This window comes from Panulirus ornatus, chromosome 8 (genome assembly GCF_036320965.1).
Source record: "Panulirus ornatus isolate Po-2019 chromosome 8, ASM3632096v1, whole genome shotgun sequence".
Classification (NCBI taxonomy): domain Eukaryota; kingdom Metazoa; phylum Arthropoda; class Malacostraca; order Decapoda; family Palinuridae; genus Panulirus; species Panulirus ornatus.
The window spans coordinates 8,857,618-8,876,587 of NC_092231.1; the positions used below are offsets into that span (position 1 = coordinate 8,857,618).

Sequence of the window (18,970 nt, forward strand, 5' to 3'; positions counted from 1 at the left end):
AGCTTCGATTACCAGCAGGTGAGGTAGAAGGTGTACTCTCGTCTCTACTACATTGCTCGCAACCACCGACGTAGACGCTTGAGTCAGAAGCGACTATCAATCAATAAACTTTTGCTGTATAAGAATTAAGCCTGACCCTTTGCCAGATGTTTGAATAAACACCGCAGACAAGTTCTTCAACACATATCTTTAATGGACGCGGAGACACACCGAATCGACCACGTCTACGAAGCAGAGTCTTGGTAAAGCCAGTGGCATTCGTCCAGCTTCGAAAACGACAGAGGTACGTGCTGGAGAACAGGTACACTAGGACCCTGGAGACGGGCATGGGTAGGGCGTCTGGGCCAGGGGATTGGTCCGGTAGGGCTGGGCGAGGGGGGGGGGGGGGCCGCTACCCTCCTGTAGGGGGGTCGGGTTATAGGGGGAGGGAGGAGGAGGAGGAGGAGGAGTAGGGGTAGGAGGGAGGAGGAGGAGGAGGAGGAGGAGGGGATCGACATGGTAGCCGGGCTCGGTGAAGGTCCCTCACTCGCCGCCCAGTCGTGCCACCGTCCACAGGTCTAGTAGAGCCAGACTCCACCAGCTTTTAAAGGAAAAAAAAGAGCGATTTCGACTTTATATGTTGGTGTCAGTGGGTCCTTTTCCCCGCCGGTCCATAATTCCGCCTCCAGTGCTTCCTCATCCGCCGTCAGGACTCCGCCTGGTCCACACCATCCCGGCTCCACACCATCCCGACCAGCCGCTGCTACCCCACCCAAGCCCAATCATTCCCAGCTGCGTCCACTGTAACGGTGAGAGTATAGTGTGTGTGTGTGTGTGTGTAGGGGTGTGTAGTGTGTATGTGTGTGTGTGTGTGAGTGACGCTCTTGTTGGTGAGGGAGACAAGGGTGGCTTTCCTACTGTCTGTCATTCAGGGGATTTGGGTGACGCTGAACCCATTGCACTCCCGTGTTGTGATTGTTTTGTCAAGGCAGAGGTCATTATTACGTATATCCGTGCTTGTTGTGACTGTAGTGGCTGTTGGAGGTTTGCGTGTTCTATGAAGGTGCGCGTTCATGTGCACTTTGTTCGTGTATATATATATATATATATATATATATATATATATATATATATATATATATATATATATGTATATATATATATATATATATATATATATATATATATATATATATATATATATATGGACGTGTGTATGTACATGTGTATGGGGGGGGGGGGTTGGGCCATTTCTTTCGTCTGTTTCCTTGCGCTACCTCGCAAACGCGGGAGACAGCGACAAAGTATAAAAAAAAAGAAAAAAAAAAATATATATATATATATATATATTTTCTTTTTCTTTCAAACTATTTGCCATTTCCCGCGTTAGCGAGGTAGCGTTAAGAACAGAGAACTGGGCCTTTGAGGAAATATCCTCACCTGGCCCCCTTTTTTGTTCCTTCTTTTGGAAAATTAAAAAAAAATAATGAGAGGGGAGGATTTCCAGCCCCCCGCTCCCTCCCCTTTTAGTCGCCTTCTACGACACGCAGGGAATATGTGGGAAGTATTCTTTCTCCCCTATCCCCAGGGATAATATATACACACACACACACATATATATATATATATATATATATATATATATATATATATATATATATATATATATATATATATATGGACCCCCCTGGTGAAGCGATTAGCGTTAATGACCACGATGCATTCACGGGCCGCTCAGGGTCGAGGCGCATAGGTTCGAATCCTGGTGTACACCAGTTGGTTCACAGTCAACCTAGCTGTTCATCCATCGATAGAGAATCGGTCGATGAAATGAAAGAAAGGAATCAATCATAAATGCATATCCGTCATGCAGCACCTACAGATAAGAAACGTTTTTCCCCAGACGCTGAGGTTAAACCGTTTCGTTCCCTCACTCCCACGCCTTAGTTGAAGGAGGTCAAACATTTTCAGTCGTGTACATTACCCCATCTAAATCTTCACCGCATTGATACATACTGTACATACTACATCGTGTAATGTAGTGAAAAGAAAAGGATTAATATATACTCCACACATTATTATATATGATCATTCATTTAGAAAAAAAAGATACTTTTGTTCGACTGTCATGTTATTAACTGTAATGGAAACAAGTGTTTAATGGAGCCGTGTTGCACGACGCGAATATACCGCACACACACGCACACACGATTGCCGGTGTGTCTTGGAGCCGAGCCTGGCAGGACAGCAACCACCATACAGGAGATTGGTCCTAAGGCTTAGAGCGAAGAGATCCTTGGCTGCTGCTGCTGCAGCTGACCCGATCGTCTCTTGGTGTTTCGTCAGCACCCTGAGTCGGACGTGACCCGCCTCCCGGCCAGTGTTGACTTACATTGGGTGACGAAGGAATATTTGTGGCGTCTTCGAGGAAATCTGTTGTGGTCAATGATTCCTTTTTAGTAATGGATGGCTACGACGAAGTCCAGTGTACCTAAGTGACATATATGGCCTTTTGGGCTTGGCCGTGAATGTTAAGCTCGCATCTCGGGACACTATCCTGTACATGGTGACTAATTAGACTGTATATATGTGTAAATGAGGTCGTTTCTCCTTTTCTTTTTTTTCTAGACGCTACCTCATTAAAGCGGGATGGGCCAGTAGGCATAGAAAAATGATGATATAATCTCAAACATTTGCTATGGTATCACACATTTTCGCAGTTGAACTAAGTTGGGAATTCAAAAACTACAAATAGAAATTTCATAAAATGTTGGACGTGGAAGACATGACTGATGTTGGAAATTAGATAAAAGAAACGAAGACAAACATGGCTGCTGCCTACGTGAGGTAGGTCTACCTTCTCATCATCAATAGCAAACTCTTCAACTTATTAATATTATCATTATTATTACTTATTATTATTATCATTTATCATTATTATCCTTATTATTATTATCATTATTATAATTATATTTATCACTATTATTGTTATTGTTGATTATTATTATTATTAATATTATTATCATTATTATTATTATTATTATTATTATTATTATTAATTGTCATTATCATTATTCATTATTATGATTATTATTATTGTTATCATTATTGTTATTATTATTATCATTATTGTTCATTCATTATTAGTCATCATTATTATTATCATTATTATTATTATCAATATTATTATTATCATTATTATTATTATCAACATTATTATTATTATTATTATTCCAATGAGGACAGATAACCACAGACTTTAGGTTCCCGACCTAATATGTACAGTGCTATTTATCTTTATATAGATCACTTTTTAACGAATGAGAATAATATCGGGTAGATTTCGCTATGTATATGCGTAATGTTCTCCATCACTGACCTTTCAAAGCAAAAGAAAGAAACTGAATCCATTGACGGGCCGCAAAGGGTCGAGACTACATAGGTTCGAATCCTAGTCGCTGCAGCTAGTCCACAGTCAATTCAGCTGTTCATCTATTAGCGTTAATTACGTGGCTTTGATTGAGACAACATGAATTAAAGGATTGTAGATATACCTCCTATAAGAAACGTTTGACGTCAAACTAAATAGCGTCGTCAAAATTCAGCATCCTGGTTGTAGTCTTTGGGTCTCGTTCGACCCCTCCAAGCTTTTGACGATCCTCGTGACGTCAGACCCCAAGAACCATTTACTGTTCAAAATGTATGGTATTTTGGCTTCCATGTTTTTGCTGTGCCAATCTCGGCAGGTAGCGACGAGGGGGTGGTGCCTGAAAGCACAAGTTGCTTGCCAGTTATTCTAATCATTTTGTAAGGTGAGATGGAAATGATTTTTCTATGGCTGATATGGAATTTTGAGTGTGTGGTTATACGAGGAGTCTGTTCGTGATTGTGTGCAACATTAGGCTTGCAGAAGAGTGATCTATAACTTCTGCTTGTGGTTACTCAGAACCGATCTCCTTGCTTGTGGTAACGAGAGAATTCGAATGCCTTTGCTAGGGACTTTGATTTCATGCCTTCAGAAACCGAGTCTCATTTTTCTTGTGGGTGTACGGGGAACTTGGGGTTATGGATGCTAAAAGAAATAAGAACCCATTACGTGCAGTTGGTGAGGTGGTGTTGTCCTCCTCTTGTTTGCTTATGACCACCTGCTCGCGATTGATAGGGACTAGTGCTTGTGGCTGCCAAAGAGTAAGGCTTGTGGTTTCTGAAGGATGTGTTCATCACATCTAAAGAATAGTTGGTTGTCCTCCTCTTGTTTGCTTATGACCACCTGCTCGCGATTTATAGGGGCTAGTGCTTGTGGCTACCAAAGAGTAAGGCTTGTGGTTTTTGAAGGATGTGTTTATCACATCTAAAGAATAGTTGGTTGCGGTTCTGTTCGTGTGGTTGCAAAGGAATCATGATTGTGAATGGCTGAGGATTTATCATTCTGGTTACTGAATACTCACGTTTATGCTTGTTGAATACCTGTGCTCTCGCTTCAAAAGACTCATGTATATGGTTACTGATGATTTCTGCTTGACACGACTGAAGACCCATGATTATGTTTGGTGAAGACTAATGTTTTGTGACTGGTGAAGGTTCATGTATGTAGAGGATGAAGACTCGAACATATTCTTACTGAAAATTCGTTGTTGTACTCGATGACTTCTTGTGGTTGCTGAAGACTCGTTCTGCTGGTTGCCAAAGAGTCATGTTGTTGGTCGATGAAGGTTTCTATTTTTTTTGAGGTTGCTGGAGACTTACTTATGGTTGTGGCTTTTGACCTTTGTGAGCACATAGGGAAAGATAACAGAAGACCTGACGTTGTTACCTGTTGAAGGCTGATCGCATCCTAAATTTCTAACATGCAGGAACAGAGACAGAATGTTGTTGCTGAAGATTGGCTTCTCTCTCTTTTTTTTTTTTTTGGTTGACAAGGACTGGTGGTTCCTGAAGAAGCCATCATTGTGACTGCTGCTTATGTCTGCAGTGCTGAAGAACCAAGCATTTTGGTTGCTCAAGATCGATACTTCTCTTTGCCAGATTTCAATTTTTGTCATTCCTAATCACTGATAGTTGTTGGTTCTAGAATTAGAGCTTGTTGCACTTTGTATCGACTGGGAGATTTGAATGCGAAGGTAAGTAATGTGGCGCATGGGGTATGATTGGTGCGCATCCGGCAATCGGTGCTATGAATGGAAATGGTTAAGAGCTTGTGGAGCTGTGCGCTGAAAAAAAAGACTGGTGATTGGGAATACCTGCTTTAAAAAGACAGATATACACAAGTATATGTATGTGAGTAGGAGAGATAGTCAACGGACATTATTAGATTACGTATTAATTGTGCAAAGAGAGGCAGCTGGTGCGATGTCTGATCAACATCATGTGGAAGCGAGGGTGAAGATTTGTAGAGGTTTTCAAAGAAGAGAAGAAAATGTCGGGGAGAAAGAGTGGTGAGAGTAAGTGAGCTTGGAAAAGAGACTTGTGTGAAGAAATACCAAAAGAAACAGAGTGGCAAAAGGTGAGACCAAATGAAGCGAGGGAAGTGGGCGAGAAATGAGAGGTATTTAGGAAGGCAGTGATAGCATGTGCAAGAGATGCATGTAGCATGAGAAATGTGGGAGGTGGGCAGATCAGAAAGGGTAGTCAGTGGTGGGATGAAGAAGTAGAGTTGCAAGCGTAAGGGAAAAGAGAGGCGTTTGGCCAGTACTTACAAAGGAATGCAAGTGATTAGATGTATAAGAGAGAGAGTGACAGGAGGTCAAAGGGAAGGTGCAAAGGTTGTAAAAGAGGGCAAATGAAAGTTGGGGTGAGAGAGAGTATTATTAAACTTTAGGGAGAATGAAAAGACGTTTTTGAAGGAGGTACATAATGTGCGAAAGACAAGAGAATTAATGGGAACATAGGTGAAGGGGGCAAGGGGGAAATTGATAACAGGTAGTGATGAAGTGAGGAGGAGATGGGGTTTTCTAAAGCACTATTAAAGGTGTTTGATGAGAGAGTGGCAGATGTAGGGTGTTTTGGTCGGGGTAGTGTTCCAAGTGAGAGAGTCATAGAGAGTGCTTTTGGTGAAGAGAGAACAGGAGGTGAAAGCCTTGTGGAAGATGAAATCTGGCAAGGCAGTGGGAGTGATGGTATTGCAGTCGAATTTATTAAGAAAGGGGGCAACTGTGTTGTTGATAGGTTGGTAAGGCTATTCACTGTATGTATGGATCATGGTGAAGTGCTTGAGGATTGGAGGACTGTATCTTTAGTGCCATTATACAAAGGCAAGGGGGATAGAGGCGAGTCGGCAAACTACAGAGGCATAAGTTTATTGAGTATTCTGGGAAATTATATGGGAGGATAATGACTGAGAGGGTGAAGGCATGTACAGAGCATCAGATTGGGGATGGGCAGTGTGAGTGGTAGAGGATGAATGAGTCAGGTGTTTGCTTTGAAGAATGTATGTGAGAAATACTTAGAAAAACATATGGATCTTTATGTGGCATGTCTGCATCTGGAGAAGGCATATGATAAGGTTGATAGAGGTGTTTTGTGGAAGGTTTTAGAAATACATCTGGTGTGGGAGGGAAGGTTCTAAAAACAGTGAGAAGTTTTACTCATTTTTGAAACGCGTATGTACGAGTAGGAAGAGAGGAGAGTGACTGGTTCCTAGTGAATGTCGGGTCTGCGGCAGGGGTGTGTGATGTCACTAAGTTGCTTAATTTGTTTATGGATAGAGTAAAGAGTCTTGGAGAGAGGGGCGAGTATACAACCTGTTGAGGATAAGAGGGCCTGGGAAATGAGTCACTTGTTGTCTGGTGAGACTGCACTGTTGGCTGATTCGAGTGAGAAACTGCAGAAGTTGACGACTGAGTTTGGAAGTGTGTGAAATGAGAAGGTTGAGAGTAAATGTGTATAAAAACATATTGATAGGTTCAGCAGGGGAGATGGACAAGTTAGTTGGGATGTAAGCTTGAATGGAGAAAAATTGAAGGAAATGAAGTGTTTTAGATATCTGGGAGTGGATTTGGCAGCGAACGGAATCATAGAAGTGAAAGTGAGTCATAGGGTGAGGGAGAGGGCGAAGGTTCTAGGAACGATGAAGAATGTGAGGAAAGAGAGATCATTATCTCAAAGAACAAAACTTGGTATGTTTGAAGGAATAGTGGTTCTAACAATATTATATGGTTGCGAGGCGTGGGCTATAGTTAGGGTTGTACGGAGGAGGGTGGATGTGTTGGAAATGAAATGTTTGAGGACAATATGTGGCGTGGGGTGGTTTGATTGAGTAGGTAATAGAAGGGTAAGAGAGATGTGTGGAAATAAAAAGAGTTTGGCTTAGAAAGCAGAAGAGGATGTATAGGAATGGTTTAGATAGAGAATGAGTAAGGAAAAGTTGACAGAGAGGATATGTGTCGGAGGTGGAAGGAACATTTAGAAGCGGGAGACCGAACTGGAGGTGGAAGGATGGAGTGAAAAAGATTTTGAGCGATCGGAGCCTGAACATGCAGGAGGCGTAAAACGCGTGTACGGAAGAGAGTGAATTGGAACGATGTGATATACCGGGGTCGACTTGCTTTCAATGGATTGAACCAGGGCATGTGAAGCGTCTGGGGTAAACCATGGAAAGTTCTGTGGGGCCTGGATGTGGAAAGGGAGCTGTGGTTTCGGCGCATTACACATGACAGCTAGAGACTGTGTGTGAACGAATGAGGCCCTATTTTTGTCTGTTTTCCTGGCGCTACCTCGATCCTTCAGTATACTCCGTCGCTGGCCCCCGCCAAGGTCGCGTTGCATGAGGAGTCACGTTCGAACAACGTGATCTTCGAGATCATCTTTGAAGTTGGGTAAGGGGGTTGGCTGGCCACTGCTGCCTGGCTGCTCGTACCCAAAGCATCTTGGCGTTCCCAGGGGAGGCGCGTCCCATGGTCATGAGAGTTTCGCGTCGAGTACTCAAGCAGGTCATGAAAGGCGGTGAGGCCATAGGGTCCGTTTTACTTAGGAAGTATAAAGGAGGTGGCGCCATCTTCAAGTGCTTGCTTGGCGGAGTTGCCATCTGCTCGTGTGGTGATGTCACCTACGAATATGATTTTTAAGGCCGCGCTCCAGAGCAGGGCTCCTCCATACTGAAGATGATCCTATAGTGTCTCCTACCAGTCGAGGAAGGTCCTTTAGACCTTCTCCTCGTAGTAACTATCACTTCCCATGGAATGCTAGCGAATGAAATCTTATCCACCTCTTGGACGCTCGAGTATCCTGGGTTGATAATTCTTGCCGGACTCCATTTTGGCCGCTGGGGTTGCGGTGGAGCTTCCGTAAGATCCAGTCCCCAACCCCCCAATCCTACCCCCCTCTCTCTCTCTTCTCTCTCTCTCTCTATCTATCTATCTATCTATCTTGACCAACCCGACCCTACAACGTGCGGAGATGAAGCCAACCAGGAACTCCCACCCGCCAAGTTTGCAGAGGGATAATACGCGTACGTGCTGCAATAACGTAGCAAGCCAACACCCAACCAAGACAGCTCACGCATCCAGACGTCGTCGGCGGGAGTGTTCACCCTGACTGTGGGACTGCAAGTTGTGTTGCCAAGCGGAGGCTTAGGAAGGCGGTGCTGGGTTGGATGACTCGACTACTCCACATTGCCTCACCCACCACCACACTCTTGACACCATACTCGCTCGGCACACACACACACACACACACACACACACACACACACACACACGCCTTCTCTCTCTCTCTCTCTCTCTCTCTCTCTCTCTCTCTCTCTCTCTCTCTCTCTCTCTCTCTCTCTCTCTCAACATCACCTACATTTTCTCTGTGTTTCTTACCTGGTTTGAACTCCTGGCTTGATTCCTCCCTCCCTTCTTCCCCTCCTCCCTTCCGTTATCGTACCAACCACCCAAATCTCATCCTGTGAGCTGTGTAACGCACGAGAGGGGAAAAAGAAGTCTTTGAGTTGCTCATTTACCAGCCTCTGTGAGCTGAGTAGTCGACTCGACTCGACCCCCCCTTCCCCTCCTTTTACACACACAAAATCATCTCAAAATCCGAACATTCTATAGAGGGGTATTCACCAAGTGATATCCGGATGCAGTCCATGCGTTGGCCGAGTTTCCTGAGTTGCTTAGTGGCGTTTATTTGACTTACATCATCATCATCATCATCATCATCTTGGGAATATCTGTTCCAAGACTTCTTGTGTCACCAGCGCGAAGGAGAGGAGCAGTCGAGTGAAGGAGGTTTATCCTGGAAAGCCAAGGAATTTCATTGGTGTTCCATATTGCACAAGAAGAGGCTCACACAACTCCAGGTGTTGCTACCTCCCCTGAGTGGGTGGGGGCAGGTGTGGCACACGCCCAACTCGTTAGCCCTGTACAGCAGCAGCAGCATATACTCACATCCTCCTCCCTCCAACCCCAGCGACACGTCACGCCTACGCTTTAGGGGTCAAAGCCGGATGGCCTCCAACTGCTGACCAAGTCAGGTCATATCGTCCTATGATAAGGATCCTAGATGGCTGGCTCTCTCTCTCTCTCTCTCTCTCTCTCTCTCTCTCTCTCTCTCTCTCTCTCTCTCTCTCTCTGACATCATTTCATGACAGGCCGACCAGGTGCACATCATACGTAACCAAGGAGTCCTTGAATCGAGCTAATATATCAACACACACACACACACACACACACACACACACACACACACACACACACACACGGGGCAGACCATGCCCCTCAGGTAAAGCCGGAGAAGTGTAGGCAAACGTGGATTTGTCCCGGGAATCAAAAGTTGAATTAGAATGTCACCCTTTCGTCTGGGAGTGCTATTCATTCAGGAACATTGAATATCCATGAGCTGCTGCCATCTTGGACGACGAGACTGCCATGATAACAGACTTATAATAACATGTCCTGATTCATAAGAGGTGGGGTGGGTGGTTATGTTGTCCAGTTAGAACTTCAAGGCCCTTAAGGACCTCAGATGTATGACTGATATTTCGTACCCTATTTCACTTTCATCGACGGTGACCTTGAGGCGAGTAGATGTAATAGTCCTTGCCCGCGTCGCTCACTCAATGTACAACAAAGAAACCGAAGCGCAAGACCACATCAGATTCTTAGCTTCCAGAAGCCACCACAACAACCCACCACGTCCGACGTACCCAGAACGCCTCCCGAAGGCAGGCCATCTGAGGCGCAAACCTTGAGACGGGAATGATAATAATAGCAGGAGAACTTCTTCTTCAGACAGACCCTTATAATAATAGCAGGAGAACTTCTTCTTCAGACAGACGCTCATGATAATAGCGGGTGAACTTCTTCTTCAGACAGACGCTCATAATAATAGCAGGAGAACTTCTTCTTCTTCAGACAGACGCTTATAATAATAGCAGGAGAACTTCTTCTTCAGACAGACGCTCATGATAATAGCGGGAGAACTTCTTCAGACAGACGCTCATAATAATAGCAGGAGATCTTCTTCAGACAGACGCTCATAATAATAATAGCAGGAGAACTACTTCTTCAGACAGACGCTCATAGTAATAGTAGGAGAACTTTTCTTCAGACAGACGCTCATAATAATAGCAGCAGAACTTCTTCTTCAGACAGACGCTTATAATAATAGCAGGAGAACTTCTTCTTCAGACAGACGCTCATGATAATAGCAGGAGAACTTCTTCTTCAGACAGACGCTCATGATAATAGCAGGAAAACTTCTTCTTCAGACAGACGCTTATAATAATAGCAGGAGAACTTCTTCAGACACGTTCATAGAAATAGTAGGAGAACTTCCTCTTCAGACAGACGCTCATGATAATAGCAGGAGAACTTCTTCTTCAGACAGACGCTTATAATAATAGCAGGAGAACTTCTTCTTCCAGACGCTCACAATAAGTGATCTTTACATTCTTTTTAAAAAGTATTTCCTTGCTTCTCCTTGCTACGGTCTCTGGTTCTTCCATCTACCTCTTTCAAAGCACGTCCCTCAGTCGACATCACCAAACGTTTAGAGATTATTTTTTAAGAGCATGTGATCGAACCCACGCCTTACTCTTCTCTCCTCCATGTCGAACGAAAAATGTAAGGCCTTTAACCTCAAAACTGCAACTAAGCTCTCAAGATTCAGGGTACTTGTTGACCCTCTTCCTCGATCCTTTTTCCGTTAGGTCTTAATGCTTCTTTAAGTGTTGTGACCCTAATATAGACAGAGTTGTTTTCAGGATGATTACTTATCCATGCCCTCGTGTGTGCGTGTGTGTGTAAATGATTACTCAATTCTAATTATAGTTTTATGAGGAATGATTACGTGCTCTAGATTATCTGAGGATCAGCACAGTAAACACCAGCACGTCTTTAAATGTTAACAACGTTCTTAAGTAACATGCAGAACTCTGCCTTGAAAGGGCAAGCTATAAACGTCAAGGGTTCCTGCAGCTTGCTGAAGTGCGTGTCACGGGAGAGGTTGTTGGCTCAGTAATAAGAAAACAAATCGTTGCTCAAGTCGTTCACTCTCAATGACTCACAGCCAGGCCAAGTCTCTCTCACGAACAGGAGCGATGGCATGGCCTCCACGTAAAACCTCTGGAGGTACACGTCTCCAGTTTTTTCTTGTGCTTTCTAGATACTAATAAGAATATAAGTTGCTAGATCAAGTGTCTACTAGGGTGCTGGGTCTACGAGAGGACGAGAGCCACTGTAGACGTAGTGCTTGGCTGAGCTATGATGCGGCCTCACTAACTCTCTTTCAGTGTCGTATGTTGGTCAGCATCGACTCGAATGATGGTCAGTGTCCACTCAAATGTTGGTCAGTCTTAACTCGAATGATGGTCAGTGTCCATGCCAATGTTGGTCAGTGTCCATGCGAATGATGGTCAGTGTCCATGCTACTATTGGTCAGTGTCCATGCGAATGATGGTCAGTGTCCACGCAAAATGTTGGTCAGTGTCCACTCAAATGTTGGTCAGTGTCCATGCGAATGATGGTCAGTGTCCACGCAAAATGTTGGTCAGTGTCCATGCGAATGATGGTCAGTGTCCATGCAAATGATGGTCAGTGTCCATGCCAATGATGGTCAGTGTCCATGCTACTGTTGGTCAGTGTCCATGCAAATGTTGGTCACTGTCCATGCGAACGTTGGTCAGTGTCCACTGCAGAAACTGGATGTTGCAAGTATGTCAAGGTTCTACGTTGCCAGCGTTGTTGATCAATTGCATTACCCTCAAAAGTATTTTGATTTCTATCTCTCCATCATGATAATATTCGAGTCTCGTAAGTTTTTTGAAAAATGTATTCAACCGATTATTTTCTTTTCTTTTCTCTTTTTTTTTTTATTTACAAGACGTTAATAGCCCTTGAAACTAAGATTGTAACAGTAAATATCATCTTTAAAATCATCCATTAACGAAAGATCTTCGACTCACTAATTCCATCTTTAGCCCTCGAATCTTGTAGCCTGGAGACTATCTTCATCTGGAGACTATCTTCATCTGGAGACTATCTTCATCTGGAGACTATCTTCATCTGGAGACTATCCTCATCTGGAGACTATCTTCATCTGGAGACTATCCTCATCTGGAGACTATCCTCATCTGGAGACTATCCTCATCTGGAGACTATCTTCATCTGGAGACTATCTTCATCTGGAGACTATCCTCATCTGGAGACTATCTTCATCTGGAGACTATCTTCATCTGGAGACTATCCTCATCTGGAGACTATCCTCATCTGGAGACTATCCTCATCTGGAGACTATCCTCATCTGGAGACTATCCTCATCTGGAGACTATCTTCATCTGGAGACTATCCTCATCTGGAGACTATCTTCATCATCATCCCTGTTCGTCCGTCCGTCTAGCAGATCATCATACGAGAGAGTCACGAGACGTGAATACCGAACCGGGTTTCGCTTTAGTTCGAGTCTGTACCACGAACCCTCCTTGCTTCCCGTGTGTCCTCCTCCACTATATTGGTCTTTGACTACCAGGCCTCACTATATGCCTTCCGCATCTCCCACCGTAACAAACTCGACTCTCGTATCATAGAAATCAATTGTATCTGCACATTTTAAAGCCAAAAATCTAACTGACATAACAAAGGCTTCGGGTGTTTTGTTAAGAGAAGGTGAACCTGAATTTTCCTAAGGTAAAACAATTTGGCTCAAACTGTCGCATATACGTTTCCTGCAAGCCAAACCTGATCTCGGTCAATATACATATATGTATGAATGTGTTTCGTGGGGTCATTGCATGTGTTGCGTGTGTGGGAGTATATGTTTATGACTATGATATGATTAGGACTATTTGTGTGTCTTGTATGTACTACTTTATATTATTATTATTATTATTATTATTATTATTATTATTATTATTATTATTATTATTATTATTATTGTTGTACTACTACTACTAGTACTACTACTATCATATCTGTCTAATTATCTATCTATCTATCTATCTATATATATATATATATATATATATATATATATATATATATATATATATATATATATATATATATATATATGATTACACCCAAGAACTTTTTAAAAAGGCTCCTGCAGCCCAAGTCTGCGCCACTTTCAGTAGCTGGGAGATGTAGATTCATACTGAGTGAGTTCTTTGACGAGGCTGTACATCCAATCGTACAGCCTCGCCAAAAATAAATAAAAGTCACCCTCGCGGTGTGGCTTCCTGCAGGCGGCGGTGGAACCCCGTACCACCATAGAGATGTACACGAGTGTCTCCCAAGTACACAACAAACTGGGAAATCTAAATACCAACACCATGGCCGTCAGTAACGCTGTTCTAAGTAGCAGTGAATGTGTTGACAACATTGTTTGTCCTGAGAGAAGCACAAATAACGCAGTGCAGTGGTGTGTGTTGAAGGAAAGGACACTGTGTGAGCCAGTGGTGTGTGTTGAAGGAAAGGACACTGTGTGAGCCAGTGGTGTGTGTTGAAGGAAAGGACACTGTGTGAGCCAGTGGTGTGTGTTGAAGGAAAGGACACTGTGTGAGCCAGTGTGTGTGTGAAGGAAAGGACACTGTGTGAGCCAGTGGTGTGTGTTGAAGGAAAGGACACTGTGTGAGCCAGTGGTGTGTGTTGAAGGAAAGGACACTGTGTGAGCCAGTGGTGTGTGTTGAAGGAAAGGACACTGTGTGAGCCAGTGGTGTGTGTGGAAGGAAAGGACACTGTGTGAGCCAGTGGTGTGTGTTGAAGGAAAGGACACTGTGTGAGCCAGTGGTGTGTGTTGAAGGAAAGGACACTGTGTGAGCCAGTGGTGTGTGTTGAAGGAAAGGACACTGTGTGAGCCAGTGGTGTGTGTTGAAGGAAAGGACACTGTGTGAGCCAGTGGTGTGTGTTGAAGGAAAGGACACTGTGTGAGCCAGTGGTGTGTGTTGAAGGAAAGGACACTGTGTGAGCCAGTGGTGTGTGTTAGGCAAGAAGGAAAGGACACTGTGTGAGCCAGTGGTGTGTGTTGAAGGAAAGGACACTGTGTGAGCCAGTGGTGTGTGTTGAAGGAAAGGACACTGTGTGAGCCAGTGGTGTGTGTTGAAGGAAAGGACACTGTGTGAGCCAGTGGTGTGTGTTGAAGGAAAGGACACTGTGTGAGCCAGTGGTGTGTGTTGAAGGAAAGGACACTGTGTGAGCCAGTGGTGTGTGTTGAAGGAAAGGACACTGTGTGAGCCAGTGGTGTGTGTTGAAGGAAAGGACACTGTGTGAGCCAGTGGTGTGTGTTGAAGGAAAGGACACTGTGTGAGCCAGTGGTGTGTGTTAGGCAAGAAGGAAAGGACACTGTGTGAGCCAGTGGTGTGTGTTGAAGGAAAGGACACTGTCTGAGCCAGTGGTGTGTGTTAGGCAAGAAGGAAAGGACACTGTCTGAGCCAGTGGTGTGTGTTGAAGGAAAGGACACTGTGTGAGCCAGTGGTGTGTGTTAGGCAAGAAGGAAAGGACACTGTCTGAGCCAGTGGTGTGTGTTAGGCAAGAGGGAAAGGACACTGTCTGAGCCAGTGGTGTGTGTTAGGCAAGAAGGAAAGGACACTGTGTGAGCCAGTGGTGTGTGTTAGGCAAGAGGGAAAGGACACTGTCTGAGCCAGTGGTGTGTGTTAGGCAAGAAGGAAAGGACACTGTCTGAGCCAGTGGTGTGCGTTAGGCAAGAAGGAAAGGACACTGTCTGAGCCAGTGGTGTGTGTTAGGCAAGAAGGAAAGGACACTGTCTGAGCCAGTGGTGTGTGTTAGGCAAGAAGGAAAGGACACTGTCTGAGCCAGTGGTGTGTGTTAGGCAAGAAGGAAAGGACACTGTCTGAGCCAGTGGTGTGTGTTAGGCAAGAGGGAAAGGACACTGTGTGAGCCACATGCATAGTGGGGAGTGTATGTGGTCTGTGGGATTATCTTGAACTCCTGGAGAAGGTGTTGTTCAGGGTTGTTTTCGGTTGGTGGATGTTGTAGCTTAATGACCTCCCTAGCAGTTGATAGGTCTAAAGCCCAAACAACCAACCCAACGACCAACCAACCAACCAACCAACCAACCAACCAATCAACCAACCAACCAATCAACCAACCAACCAACCAAGTAACCAAAGGTGACGAAGGCTCTTACCACAGTGACATCATCAATATTCGCGCTGTTGACGAACGTAAGGCCGAGTCACCACAATTATCACCACCATCGCCACTTTTATTATCAAAACAATAAGCCACACAACCACCACGACCATCTCTGCCACTTACCACCACCAACCATTGTCTGGTTACCGCCACTGCTAATATCACCACTTGCAGCAGTCTACTACCACTTGCAAACACTTTACTTACCACCACTTCTACCACAATCACCACCACCAGTGTCACTACCACCACCTCTACCACAATCACTACTACCAGTGCCACTACTACCACCTCTACCACAATCACCACCTCTACCACCACCATTACCACCAGTGCCACTACCACAATCACCACCACCAGTGGCACTACCACCACCTCTACCACAATCACCACCACCACCACCTCTACCACCATCACTACCACCAGTGCCACTACCACCATCACTACCACCACCTCTTTTACTACTACCCCCTGTTGACAACATCAGTGTAGCCACATGATGAGTTTATCCAAGCCTTCATCACGATCGACCCCCGGCTCGTTAGACGAGACAGGTCTGTGATGCTAAGAATAAATATCTTCTCCTCCTCCTCCTCCTCCCACATCCTCTCTCTCTCTCCCTCCCCACCAAACCTCCCCCACCTCCATCTGTCCTTATCAGGCAGGTCTGGCAACACAAGACTAACAGGATTGGTATGTGTCCGGTCACGTGTACCGGGAGCGTGTTCACACACGGGACTTGTTTTTACCAGGTTTCCACGTGTGGGACTAGTTAAGACTAGCCATGTGTCTGCCTTGCTCAGCTGGTGAGTAGTGAGTGGTCTTCGCTTGGTGTCGCCTCGCTCAGGTCTGTCTGCTGGGGCGCTATGAATCTGCTCACGAGTGGGTCGTTGCTCGTACGAGCCCTCTCACCGATTGCTCGTACCCCGACTCGTCGTTACTATATCGTGTACCTAAATCACACTGAACAGTTCCCTTTTGTGTGTGTGTGTGTGTGTGTTTGTGTGTGTGGGTGGGTGGGTGAGTGGATGTGTGTCTGATAACATGACAGTGGCACGTATCTATCCTGACCTACACACACCACACATCCCCGTGTGTGTTGAGATGTTGCTGTTTGGATATACGTATAGACACGTCAGAGGTGGTGTTGATGCTGTTCTCATGGGAAATTGCGTGTTTAAGAGCGAAAGAAAGTCGGTCCTCGACACCAGTTTGCTGAAGGCAAAAGTGCAAGGAGACTCCAGGGGGTCTTGTTACACAGGCGCCTCTACTCCACCCACCCAACCACACACACACACACACACACACACACACACACAGGTAGAGAGGAGGAGCTGTGTTACTAACCAAACCTGTGTGATGTGACGTGGAAAATGCCCCCCTACTCCCACTTCACACGGTGTTACCTGCGGACCTGGTCTGTCAGCGTTAGTTGGTTGGTTGATTGGCTGGTTGATTGGCTGGTTGGTTGGTTGGTTGGGTAGTTGGCTGGTTGATTGGCTGGTTGGTTGGTTGGTTGGCTGGCTGATTGATTGGCTGGTTGGTTGATTGGTTGGCTGGTTGGTTGGTTGGCTGGTTCTAGTTGGTTGGTTGGTTGGCTGGCTGGTTGGTTGGTTGGTTGGCTGGTTTGGTTGGTTGGTTGGTTGAGCTTATCAACAGGCAGAGTCATAACCGATGAATTCTTCATCACCTTCTTCTGGTTGGTCTGGCTTCAGGGCCAACATCAGAAAAAATACGCAGAATGAAAGAACAGATCCACATGCGTACTTTTATGCGATATATTTTATCTTATTTCATAACTCTCATACTTTCTCACCTTAAATTGAGCTTCTAGCCGTAAAGAATTGCATTTTGTATCATGTAGGCAATTTGACAATAAACACATCATATCTTAACTCCAGCAAGAGTACATTGAACACCAGAAACGAGTTAAATGCACCATCAACAGCAGTAATGGTACACCAAATAACAACTCATTATACTTAGGTCCAGCACCAACCAGTAAGGGTACACTGAACACGAGGAAATGATTACAAGCCTCGAGTTATTACGATAGCATGTGTCTTGCTTTTGCTGCTGTTAACCTCCCATCTGTCTCAATTCCCATGCATACGTAAGAGCGAACCAGTTGGCGAATTAGGCATTCCCTTGAACTACTACTATCATAATGTGTGTGTGTGGGTAATTAAATAGTTAATTGTATAACCCCAGGACCACTTAAGAGGCTCTCGCTGTACCAAGGTTGCGCCCAGAGTCAGTAGCAAGGAAATCAACGACTCTTTTAGAGTGAGATGTTCTTTAACGATATAGAACTCCTTTGCGTCTATTAACGACGAAGTGTCTTCGCCGAGATTGACTGACTTTTCGCTCTTCGGTGTAACCTCCTGCAGGCGGAGTGTGGTAACATCTATGAGTAGGTACGACCAATACAGTGCATGTTCTCACAAATGCCCGTGTGCCTTCCCCTAAGAACTACTAGTTATCATGGAGGTCAGAGACACAGAGCCTCAGCAAAGAGACGTCTTTACTAAGCATCGAGCATGCTCATCTCCTCCCTTCTGTTAACCTTCCATTTACCCATCTCCTCCCTTCTGTTAACCTGCCATTTACCCATCTCCTCCCTTCTGTTAACCTGCCATTTATCCATCTCCTTCCCTCTGTTAACCTGCCATTTACCCATCTCCTCCTTTCTGTTAACCTGCCATTTACCCATCTCCTCCCTTCTGTTAACCTGCCATTTATCCATCTCCTCCCTTCTGTTAACCTGCCATTTACCCATCTCCTCCCTTCTGTTAACCTGCCATTCACCCATCTTCTCCCTTCTGTTAACCTGCCATTTACCCATCTCCTCCCTTCTGTTATCCTGCCATTTACCCATCTCCTCCCTTCTGTTAACCTGCCATTTACCCATCTCCTCCCTTCTGTTAACCTGCCATTTACCCATCTCATCCCTTCTGTTAACCTGCCATTTACCCATCTCCTCCCTTCTGTTATCCTGCCATTTACCCATCTCCTCCCTTCTGTTAACCTGCCATTTACCCATCTCCTCCCTTCTGTTAACCTGCCATTTACCCATCTCCTCCCTTCTGGATGAATACATTCACCACGGAGAGAAAACTATCGAGGGGTCGTCCATAAATATACACGACCTTTGGGTGTCTCGTTACGCATATCTTAAGGAGTTCATTTTCGCCAAGCCCTGATGCACGAATCAGCCTTCCTTCCCCTGTAAGGGGTGGCTATATAGGGACTTAAGGAGACAGATTTTCATTCTGGTCTCACAAATAATTCAAGGAAATGTCTAGAGACGTTAGCGAATTCCGGATTTAGAATGGGTGTGTGAGTGTGTGTGTGTGTGTGTGTCCTTGTAGAGAACGCCACTGCTAGAGCAGGAAGGGCCTGGGCCAGTACTACAA

At 45.0% G+C, this 18,970-nt stretch overlaps 1 protein-coding gene across 1 annotated transcript in view; it reads left to right on the top strand.

The window, feature by feature from the left end:
- Positions 1 to 510: 510 nt before the first annotated feature.
- The window catches only part of LOC139749817 (uncharacterized), a 33,402-nt gene continuing 14,942 nt past the window's right edge, over positions 511 to 18,970 (top strand). The window contains exon 1 of the mRNA XM_071664098.1: positions 511 to 788. Within this exon, the coding sequence (XP_071520199.1) occupies positions 617 to 788 (172 nt within the window). The 5' untranslated portion in view covers positions 511 to 616. The remainder of the gene's footprint in view (positions 789 to 18,970) is intronic.